Source organism: Perognathus longimembris, chromosome 5, assembly GCF_023159225.1.
Source record: "Perognathus longimembris pacificus isolate PPM17 chromosome 5, ASM2315922v1, whole genome shotgun sequence".
Classification (NCBI taxonomy): Eukaryota; Metazoa; Chordata; class Mammalia; order Rodentia; family Heteromyidae; genus Perognathus; species Perognathus longimembris.
Genome location: NC_063165.1, coordinates 31,991,873 through 32,004,313, shown reverse-complemented (window position 1 = coordinate 32,004,313; position 12,441 = coordinate 31,991,873). Strand labels below are relative to the sequence as shown.

At 37.9% G+C, this 12,441-nt stretch overlaps 1 protein-coding gene across 1 annotated transcript; it reads right to left on the bottom strand.

The window, feature by feature from the left end:
- Positions 1-248: 248 nt before the first annotated feature.
- On the bottom strand, positions 249-11,586 carry LOC125351057 (transmembrane protein 45A-like). Its single transcript, XM_048345802.1, has 5 exons — positions 11,577-11,586; positions 9,893-10,081; positions 7,783-7,967; positions 5,897-6,042; positions 249-342 (listed from the first exon to the last, which is right to left on the bottom strand). Exons 1-5 carry the CDS (start codon positions 11,584-11,586, stop codon positions 249-251), a joined length of 624 nt encoding a protein of 207 aa, XP_048201759.1.
- Positions 11,587-12,441: the final 855 nt, after the last annotated feature.

Below are 12,441 nucleotides of genomic sequence, written 5' to 3'. Positions count from 1 at the left end.
AAACAAGGTTAGAAATAGGGCTCAAGTGGTAGAGCACCAGCCCAATACGAAAGCTGAGCAAAAACGAGACCCTGTGGTCAGACCCCAACAGTAAAGAAAAACAAATCCTTTAAAGAAAGTGAAAATACAAGCAGTACATGCCAACTTCAGCCAGTTGTTTTCCAAACAAAAGGTCAGACGAAAAAAGGATAAGAACAGTGCTATTAAAAAAAAAAGTTTATTGTGGAGACACCAGCTGTCCATCTAAATCACATCTCCTCTTCTGATTCCTCCTCTCTTTCAGCATTTTTCAGGAGCATAACTTCTGAGGGGCAGGGTTTCCTGATTCTCCACTTAACGAACCTGAGAGAAAATAAACCATCTTTGGTTAGATGGTGTCTAAAATTAAAACACTGTGATATCATCCAACAAACTTGATATTACTTGTGAAAATAGGGGTAGCAACCAAAAAGTCAATTCTTTTTATTATCCTTAAACATTTGTACAAGGACCTTGGGTTCCATTCAACATGTCAACTTATGAGAACACTTTTTGTTAATTTTGGTATCCTAAGGCTTGTACTTGGGGCCCAGGCAATGTCCCTGAGCTTTTATTGCTCAAGCCTACTGTGAGACACAGCTCCACCAACAGCTTTTTGGTGGATAAGTGGAGATAATGGTCTCCCAGACTTTTTCCTGGGCTAGTTTTGAATCATGGTTCTCAAATCTCACCCTTTTGAGACATGAGTCACTGGCACCCAGCTCAAGTATGCTGTATCTTGACCAATGTCACCTCTTCCATCAATCTCTTCCCTTCACATCTGCCCCAACCTCACCCATATTTTCTAGTTACTTGGTTCCATTTTCACATATGTACATTGAGTATTAGCATTGTATTTGCCCACCATTCCTTAAGGTTGGGAATGTTGGGAAATCATTGTAGATTAAATAAGGTTATAAGTAAACAGATGAAATATGGCTTCTGGATGTAGTAAGTAATTTTTCAAGGAGGCTTCAGGAGATAAATTTGATCATTCCTAAAACCAAAGTGAAAATCTATGGGATATGGCAAGCCCAGCTGAAACAGAGTACCATTGAGCATCTCTATCAAACACAAATTATGAACTGCATTGTTTCCCACCCCTACAGATGAACTTTTGAAAGACTTTTGTGCCAACTGAAGTATTTAAATGTGACATATATTACATAATGAAACAAAATGTCCACATAGACAGGTTTCACTAATGAATAGAATAGGATAGAATAGAATAGAATGAATCAATATTTGCATTATTGTTCTGGGAAGATGAGAACAACCTCATCTTTTGGAGATTATTAGAGCAATAGTCCCACAACTGATTTGTGCTTACATGGCAATGTGTGTGGTATATCAAACCCATTTTGATAGAATGTTTGATCCTGCATTGTTTTGTAACTCATCCATCTAGAATCAAACCCTATCAAAAGATTTTAAGCTCTTTAATCTGAAATTTAACAGTGAATTACCCAACCACCTGACAACAGTGAATGTTAGTATAGACTACCCATGCTATTTTCATGCTTAAATTTATATAACATTATGTGAAAAACGCTATTTCTTGGTCTTATTTTTGAAGAGCAATTATGAAAACAAACCTAGAAAGCATATAAAAGAAGACTGCCAGACACATACTTTTTTCTCATATGTAGAATCTAGACCATACATATCACTATATGTACCTGTAAAAATATTTCTTATATTTTCAGGTTTTATTTATTTATTTATTTATTTTGGCCAGTCCTGGGCCGTGAACTCAGGGCCTGAGCACTGTCCCTGGCTTCTTTTTTGCTCAAGGCTAGCACTCTGCCACTTGAGCCACAGCGCCACTTCTGGCCATTTTCTGTTTATGTGGTGCTGGGGAATCGAACTCAGGGCCTCATGTATACGAGGCAAGCACTCTTGCCACTAGGCCATATTCCCAGCCCCTATTTTCAGTTTTTAATTCCATCATATTTAAATTATTATATACCCTTTTTCCAATTTAAAAGCTTCAAATAGAGTTTCCAGTTATTGTCATAAAATATGAATGACAGAGGCTTTTTGAAATCCCAAGGTGAGTCTTTTAGAAATACTATAATCTATAGAGCATTTCTCCTTGGAAGCTACAGGAGAATGTTAATTAAGATAGGAGTAAGATTTTCCCACAGCATTAGACTCTTTTTATCAATTAAGTCTAAGTACAGATTTTTTTTTCTCAGTTGTGGGGCTCTCGCACTTGGAGTCACAGCTCACTGTCCAGTTTACTGGTGGCTAATTGAAAATAAAAGTCTCACAGACTTGCCTGCCCAGGCTAGCTTTCTTTAGTCATAATCCTCTGATCTCAAGCTCCTGTGTAGACAGGATTATAGGCATGAATCAGAGTACTGCTAAATATCGATTTTTTAAAAGACACTTTCAATAAAAAGAATAAATCACTGATACATACTATTGCATAGATAAGCCTTGATAATCATGCTAAGTTAAAGAAGCCAGTCACCAAAAGTCACAAACGGATGAATCTGTTTTTACGAAATAGAATAGACGAACATAAACACACAAACATGATCTTCAAATGAATTAAGCCTCTAATTTAGTATCTCTAATGTCCAGATTATTGAATGACAAACACCTGTTTATTGAGCGCTTGATGTACCACCAGGTATGGGAATATAAAAACAGTCTTTTTACAAGGAGATACAATCTAGTTAGCTGTGGCCTGTAAGAGATTTTCAAGAAAACAATGGATGATGTGAACTCCATGCGGTATTGGGCAGAAGAAAGAACTTTATTCAGCTGAATTGCTGGCCTGCTGCTAGATCCAAGGCACAATTTCAGGCTAGAGAGTCACTCCTGAGCCATGCCTTGTCTAGGGCAGGGGATGGGAGGTGTGTCCAGATGGATTAGGCTGTGTCCAGGTGGATTAGGGTGTGACCTCAGATGTGGGGGGAGTAACTGCCTCCAGGTGTGCCAGTTACCTATGTAACTGGGCTGTGATTTAAGAAGGAGGGGGTATCTGCATGGAGCCCTCCTGGAGATGGACCTTACATGAGCTACTTGTCAACAACACATTTGATAGATCACAACTTTAAATTGTCTGATAGAAAATACTGTTCTATAAAACTCAAGAAAAGGAGAAGGCTAGAAGAATCACAGAAATATTCACAAAAAGGCAGATGCATTTTAATGTAGATATGCCAAGAAGAGAAAATTGCCTGATCCAAAAGATTACAATAATGCATCATACAATGAAGAGAAGTTAGAAAGTAAAAAATGGAAGTTGTGGTTTCTAGGATTAAAAGTTCCAGTAGGGATCTGAATATTTTTGAAATAGGAAGAGACAGTAGTCTTTCTTTGACTCTGCAATGAACCAGAACATTCCTTGAATTCTGGTACTGTTCCCAGAGACTGCTCAACCTCTAAGGAGATGGAGCCAGATGTCAGCCTTGAACACCAGTGGGACTAGTTGCACTCACTGGCAGAGTCAGCCCTAATGAGCTCACACAGGCTTTCCTGGAATGAAATAGGATTGATAAAAACCCAAGCATCTTATCTGAGTACATTGGAAACCGTGTATACAGGTACTAGAACTAGGAAACTGAAAGGGAATACCAAAATTGAGAGACACAGGGTAAAAAAGACAAATGATTACAAAAGCAATACTTGCAAAACTGTTCAGTGTAAATCTACTGAACAACTCATGGGGGAAAGGGAAAGGAGGAGGGGGGAGGGGGGAATGAAGAAGGACGTAACAAACAGTACAAGAAATGTATCCAATGCCTAAAGTATGAAACTGTAACCGCTCTGTATATCAGTTTGACAATAAAAATTAAGAAAAAAAAACCCAAGTATGACCACTGTAACTGATCTTAGTACCCTGGATGCTGCATATGTGTGTAATGGAACTAGGGAAGGGAAAGGGAGTACAAAAATAGAGAGACAAAGGATCAAAAGACAAACCATTGCAATTGCAATACTTAGAAAACCTCAAGTATGTGGGAACCTGCTTGGATATGCAGGCAGGGCAATTCAACTAGGCCCAGCCGTAAACAATCCATTGTGGGCCCAAGGAAAAGCCACCAACTTCCTAGACTTAGTGTTTCTTTCACTAACCTCTGCTTCATTGCTCAGACTCCATATAAGCTTGGTCCCAAATTCACCCCCTTGCACAACCACCAAATCCATGGGAAGGTCTGTGCCCCTCGCTTGTGGACCATCTAGTCCTGCCTATTATTCCTTTTCCGTTCTCCTCCATTTTCCTAACACAATTTACATTTCAAAGTGAGCTGACCCAAATTCTGATGGTAACCCTGGGAGATAGACAAGGGAATAGCTCTGATGCAACATCTTCCTCAGAAGTAAAATATAGAGGAGCCCAGATGGGGAGAAGTTATCTAGAGAGCATAGAAAGCTGGTTGCAGCAGGAGCTGAGATACCATATTGCCTAGAAGCAGATACTACATTCTGAGAATCTGGAGAATTTGTTTAGAGATGACAGCCGGTATAATGACAGCCACTACCTACATATGGATATTTAGATTAATTGAAATTAAGGTGGTACTGGCTATATTTCAAATTCTCAGCAGCTAGTAGTGGTTACCATATTGCATATTACCATAAAGCATGCTCACAACAGAACGTATCAATCAGCACTGAAATAAAAGATGAGGTGTTGAAGCCTTCATGCTTAGAAATTGAAATCAGCCAAGGCATTGCACTTTGGCATTAATGACCTTAGGGAAGGGAATCATGATCACTCTTATTATTTTGGCTCAGCTTTCAAGCCTTAACTTTCAATTGTGAGAAGACTTCTTTGACCTTCTAATAAAGCTTTGTTCTTCTAGTAATCCCATTCAATGCACTGTGTTTTACCATCAAGTTTATCTCTAAGGATGGGATACCTTCAGTGTTGGCAGGGTAACAACTTAACTCTTTTATTTTATAACAAAAAGAGGTGAAGAAGAGAAAGACAACAAACACCAGTGGGCAAGGACATTAATTGTGACTGTATGTCATCATAAATACATGATCTTATTACATACTATTATTCACATTTTATAAGCAACAAAATTTTCATTATTGTGGTTAATTGGCCTGATGCCATACAACTAATAGACAACAGAGCTGAGAATATATGTTCTCATCAATCTGTATTAGTGCTCCTCACCTGCCCCTGGAAAATTATATCAAGAATCTTATTAAAAGACATTTCAAGTACCTACTGCTCATGCCTATAATCCTACCTGCTTAAGAGGCTTACATCTAAGGATTTTGATTCAAATCTAGGCCAGGATGGAAAGTCTGTGTGATTGTTTATCTCCAATTAACTACCCAAAACCTAGAAGTAGAGCTGTAGCTCAAGTAGCACAGTACTAACCTTGAGCAAGGAAAGGTCAGGGACAGAGTCCATGCCATGAGTTCAAATGCCATGTCAGGCACACACAGGAAAAAAAAAGGTATTCCTCAACTTTAAAAAATGTTAAAATACGGTCAAATTAACCATATACTCAGAATTAATGGCACACAGAGAAATTGGTTAAAAAAGGGGATCCAGGCTTAGAAGAACTACAGTGGAATTATGCATATGTGAATAAATGGAAAACACTGCAAACAGAGCATTTGATCACTCTGAAACTAAAATAATATATGTGAAGACATGGAAACACAGAACAGTGTGTCACCAATGAATGAGTCAGAGTCACAGCACACATCACAAGCTATTCTATTTTACAGGTATTCTTTTTTATTGGCAATGTCTATATTTGCAGATAATATTATAAAATGCTACCCAAACTTATGAGACAGTAAGTAATGAAGTCTTTGGAATTTTAAGTTCAATACTATTGAGCCTTGATAATTATATTAAGAATGGATCTTACATGAGTAAGAATTGGTAACTCACCAGGTGACAGCTACATAAACCACTCCCATGATGACATAGGAAAATGCATAATGCCAACAAAAGCACATGGTGAAAAACACACTGTTGCTATGATCATTCAGATCCCATGCAAGAACTCCAGTGGGAGGAAACAGAACAAAAGCCAGCTGTATTGTTAAAAAAAAAAAAAAAGCACATGTTAAAATAATTAAGCACATTCTCAAAGATGGTACATTTCAAAATCCTTTGCAACTGAAACAACTCCCATAATCTGTGGTATACTAGTTAAACAATAAGGTTACCAACCTTGTTTATTAACAGAGGCAGTACCCATCAAGTCTTAGTTTTAGAAAAATATTTAAGAACATTTAGTAATTAATATTCAATGTATGATTAGTGATCATTTCTGGAGATGAGTGGACTTTCACAATGTGCACACATTCTCTCATTTTAATATTGAAGTAAAAATGTTTAAAACTACATAAATAGGTACATATTCAACATTCATATTCAATAGCATTGAACATATATTATAGCTATTTTGGATATGATCATATAACTCTGTGTCTGGCGCATGGTGTTATAGTTTGAGCTCCAGTGGGTTTGATAGTCCTGACCCCACAATCTGGTTGGATGCAGCTTACATGGCCTTTCTCCTGGGCTGAATCTGCTCATTGCATGCATCTTTCCTCAGCAGAAATTCTAGACTCTTACCATCTCCAACATCCTGGTATCTCCATTGTATCTTGAGTTTCACCCTTACAGCTTCATACGTCACCCACCCAGGAGCTTCCTGCAGAGATCCTATCAGTTCCACATATCTTCTGGCCTCCATGCCTTATTTTGAAATCTCAGTGGAAACCTCTATTACCCTTACATGCCTTTTGCCTTCTGCATGACTACAAAAAGTGTCAGATGACCTATGACAAGGTTTGCTGCTAGCTCAAGCAGTCCTTGATTCTTTTCAGTTATGACTGAATTAATTACAGTATCTTTGTAGATGAGCATAGAAAAAGACATCTCTGGGGCTGGGGATATGGCCTAGTGGCAAGAGTGCCTGCCTCATATACATGAGGCCCTGGGTTCGATTCCCCAGTACCACATATACAGAAAATGGCCAGAAGTGGCGCTGTGGCTCAAGTGGCAGAGTGCTAGCCTTGAGCAAAAGGAAGCCAGGGACAGTGCTCAGGCCCTGAGTCCAAGCCCCAGGACTGGCCAAAAAAAAAAAAAAAACACACACACACACAAAGAAAAAGACATCTCTATCCAATACTGTATGAAAAGCAACCCCTGAAGATATTTCTTCTCAAAGGAAAGTCAAATGGGTTCAAGTTTGCCTGTTCTGACTTTTGTTCTTGATTCTCACTATAAAGCTTTCTAAAAACCATCAATAACTGTAACATAGCTTGGAGACTATGCTCTCTTAAAAATGTTTCCAGATCTAAACTTTAGTTCCATTATTCTATGACCCTAGTCCCTCAGATTCTTACCATCAGTAATTTAAAGATTGCCTGACTTATGGATTATGGTAAGGACAGAGTAAAATAAAGTGTGCAAAAATGCAGTACCTAACATTACTACTTTCTCAATAAATGATAGTTTTGACACTTTCATACCTTTCCTACATTTCTCAAGCTCTCTACCCATTAGGTTTATAAGACATTTTAGCATCAGCTAATGCTCAGAAGGATCAGATATACAACAAAGATGTACACATTCTGCTCCATGACCAGCCACTGTAATGCCCACAAGTAAGGTCAGTGCACATCAAAGAATCTCAAATGCCCAAACTGACACAGTTGATAGCACACTAGAGAAAAGTCTCTGGTATCTATAGCAGTATGTCCCTTCAAATAAGGAGAGATGTTACATGTTAGAAACCCCAGGTATATTATCTGGAGGCCTACCTGCCAAAGCCAGCTTCCCTGTAGTATGGTAAGACTTGACCGCAAAAGCGCCAGCATTATATTTTTCCTAATGATGACCTCTATGAAGGAAACCAAGCCTGCCATAAAGGAAGCGAAGCATAGCAGCTGATGCAAAAGAATATCCACCACTGCTCGGCCATGAGTATGGTTGTAAAAGATAAAAGCTAATAGAAAGGGGGGAAAACAACTTATTAGTATGATTATCATTATTACCATCATCATCCCCATCACTATTACTATTATTTCAGTGTAATCAAAGGCTACCCACTGCTCTTCTGTCTTTTTCTCTGTGCAGATTTTTCATTCACAATTGAAAAAAAATCCCCATTGATTCCCACAGTAATATATCTTTGCATTCTTAGATTCACCACTGATTCTGTAAAATACAACTCTTGAAATCTAATTCCCGCCTCCTTTGCCCAATCTTTATATGGTCCTCTAATACACAATAGCCAAGCTATGGAAATAGCCCAATTGGTCTACAATAGATGAATGGATCAAAAAACTGTGATACCTACACAAAAGGGAATTTTACACATCCATCAGAAAGAATATTATATCATGTGTAGGAAATGGGTGAGCCTAGAACTAATCAGGTTAAATGAGATAAGCCAAGCTCAGAGAGACAAAGGGCCAATGTTTTCTCTCAAGTGCTGCGTCTAGATCGAAAATATACCAGGACATGCTAAATTATACAGGCTTCTAGGCATTCATACACAGTGAGAGCAAAGGAGGATATTTGCACAGGAGAAAGACAAAGGTCCACTGCCTATGTGCCACGGATCATATACAACAACATTTATCACGATGAACTCCAGGAAATAAAAACAAGATGTTTTTTCTTTGTTGTTGTTTCTTGTTTTCTCTTCTTTTATCTTACTTGTTCATTTGTCTTTGCGAGGGTGAGTAGGTACACAGAAATAGAGAGATAAATGGTGAATAAATGCAACATTTGTACTCACTAGACACTATGTTGAACATGAATTATACAATTGGTGGATCAGCATGGGTGGAAAGAGAGATAGGGGGAGTGACATTGTCCAAAAAGAAATGTATTCATTACCTGACTATGTAACATATATATATATATATCACCTTTATAATAACTTTTTTTAAAACATACTTCTTCCAGTGCTAGTGGCTGACACCTATAATCCTGCCTACTCAGGAGGCTGAGATCTGAAGATGTAGGTTATTTAAGCCAACCTAGGCAGGAAAGTCTATGAGACTTGTCTCCTGTTAATCACTGAAAAGCTGAAAGTGGAGCTGTGACTCAAGTGGAATACTTCTAGCCTTCAGCAAAAATGCTCAGTGATAGCACCCAGGCCCTGAGTTCAAAACTCAGGACCAGCACACATACACACAAAAACAACAACACAAAAAGCCTTTTTTCATGAAAGTCTAAAAATAAAGACCTTATGTTTTGATGTGACTGAAACTCTACTCAGCACATATTGAGACTGTTATGCTCTCTCAGTATTCTGAAAACTACTGAGCAGATGATGGAATGTGTTCTGCTGTAAGTAGTTGCCTCATTACAGAACAGTCATACTATATTCCTCTAAGTTCAGTTTTCATTGTCTTATGTGAAAGAACTGATAATATCTAGGACCACCAAGAGATTGGCCAGAACAGTTAGTCTTTTTCAAGATAGGTTTAATATGAAAAAAATATATTGAGAAATTGTATGGTACACTCTATTTACTAGGTTAATAAGGAAGAAAGGTCTTTGGCATTCTGCCTAGAACATCCAAATATCTCATGATGGCCAAGATATATAGAATTATCAATCAATGCTGCATGTAAGCAGTAAAGATATATTACTATAAAGGGCTATACTAATGTCAGCTAATAAAGAATAGTTACTGGCTGGGAATATGGCCTAGTGGCAAGAGTGCTTGCCTCCTATACATGAAGCCCAGGGTTTGAGTCCCCAGCAACACATATATAGAAAATGGCCAGAAGTGGCGCTGTGGCTCAAGTGGTAGAGTGCTAGCCTTGAGCAAAAAAGAGCCAGGGACAGTGCTCACTCTCTGAGTCCAAGCGCCAGAACTGGCAAAAAAAAAAAGGAATTGTTACTCATACTTACCATTCACTAAAAAAGCATTTGCCAACATTAAATTGGTTAAGGAGACAGGAATTGACCTGATGGTGAAGCATAAGATCTGGGCCACTGTCCAGAAAGCAAAGAAGATATAAATAGTTAAATGATGAAGGCGTAGCAATCGGACCCACTGGCCTTCTTTGCTTCCAGCATGAGTCTGTATACCAATTACACCTGTAGAAGAACAGAAGACAGTAAGTTTGTAACTTTCTCTATAAATTTACCTAACATTGCATGAAGATGTAGGATAATATGTTCAAAAGTCTATTCCAATCTATCAACCTTTTATGAGCCAAATTCCTCTCACTTATTTCACATCTTCAATGCAGTTGATTTTAGTTCAACTACCAATTCCAATCTAATGACCAAACTAAATGTTGAATGATTTAAGGAATTAGGTTTATGAGTCAGCATCATAAAAGCTAGTTACTTCCTTCTTGGGTTCTGCATAGCTGCCACAAAATAAGTAGTTCTTCTTATCTGATAAAAACTCTGGAATTTGGCTTTGACTCAATTAAAGATAACTAAAGATATCTAAATAGATACAACTTATGATTTAACCCATTATACAAACACTTTAACTTTCTTAGAGATGGTATCTTATTTGTTAACCTATAGAAATAAGGAAATTCTTCCCTCTAGTTGATCTGTAATTCATAGTCATCATGAAAATCTATTGCCATTAATAAAGCATAAGAAAAATCTATTTTGAATACTGGAAGAAGAATCTGAATTAGAACTCTAAAGTACAGAATATTTTTGTAGAATTTTCAAAGGCAATGATTATGGCTCTGAAATTATCTGGACTAACCTAACTTCCTTAACCACTTCAGAAAGCAAGAGAAGCCAGGCGCTGATGGCTCACACCTGTAATCCCAGCTACTCAGGATGCCAACTGAGTATTGTAGTTGAAAGCCAGTCCAAATAGCTGGAACTTGGAGACCACTAGCCTCGTGCAGAAAAGCTCAGAGAGAAAAACTAGGGTCTGAGTTCAAGCCCTAGAACTGGCATAAAAGGAAGGAAAGAAAAAGAGAGAAAGAGGTAGAGGAAGAAAGGGAAGGAGGGAGAGAGAGAGAGAGAGAGAGAGAGAGAGAGAGAGAGAGAGAGAGAGAGAGAGAGGGAAAGAAGTGGAGGAAGGAAGAAAGAATAAGAGAGAGAGAGAGAGAAGGCTAGAAAGGAAGGACCAAACAAACAAACAAAAGAAGGGAAAGAAAAGAAGGAAGAGCAAAAGAAAGAACAGAGAGAAAACGATGAGTGCCCTGACCCCTCTATAGCCTATCCACAGTGATTTACTAGTAAATAGTTTCCATAATCACTTAATCACTTTGGTATCACTTGAAAAATGGTTTAAGTTAGGGTTCATTCTTTTAGGGATCAGAACAATATCCTATGAGAGTGTTTCAGAGGTTCTAACCAACTCTAAAATCTAATTCACCTTCACTAGGTAGGGAAATTAAATACTCGAATTCATTAAAGAACTAGCCTTTGTTTAAAAATGAGGCATTATCTTCTTAACTAACTATATCTGGTGGCAATTTCAATTAGATATATGTTAGGTGATATTTTGAATATAAAAATATTTGTAGTCATTAATTTGTATTGAATCATATCTGAGCACATGAAAAAATATGCAATAGGGAAAAATAAAACACAGAAATTTCCTACTCACCAATTAACATCATGCACAGGCCTACAATTCCCTCCAAAATTTCTGCTTTCTGGAAGAATGCTTTAGAATGAATGTAGCAGGTCTGTGCTTGCTTTTTGTATACATATATTAAAAGACTTTTTATATACCACCAAAGACCCATGGTAAACAAGAATGTTCCAGCAAGAGCATGACCTGGAAAATCACCAAAGACCTACAAAGATAAAATATATGGAAGATAGGCATTTCATTTCTGGAACATAGGCAAACCATCTCTTATTCCCAAAGAGTACATTATATTCTGATGATTGGGTACACTGTGATCTTACTACAATTTCAGCAATTCCAATAAAATATTAAATACCCATAAAAACTTACTGAGTCATGTGTTTTACATGCAATCCTTAATAATTATAATGTGCATAATTGAGAGATTATTATCTCATTTTCAGGTGATATAAAGGTTTACAAAAAGGACTGGGAATATGGCCTAGTGGTAAAGTGCTCGCTTTATATGCATGAAGCCTTGGGTTCGATTCCTCAGGACCACATATATAGAAAAAAAGCCAGAAGTGGCACAGTTGCCCAAGTGGTAGAGTGCTAGCTTTGAGCAAAAAGAAGCCAGGGACAGGCCCTGATTTCAAGCCCCAGGACTGGCAAAAACAAAACAAAAGGCTTACATAAATTGAGTAACTTCCCCAGATTTCATTTTTTTTCTTTTATACTCAATTTAAAGGTGATGTAAAGGTGGGTTACCATTACATAGTTAAGGGCTGGGGATATGGCCTAGTGGCAAGAGTGCTTGCCTCATATACATGAGGCCCTGGGTTCGATTCCCTAGCACCACATATACATAAAATGGCCAGAAGTGGCGCTGTGGCTCAAG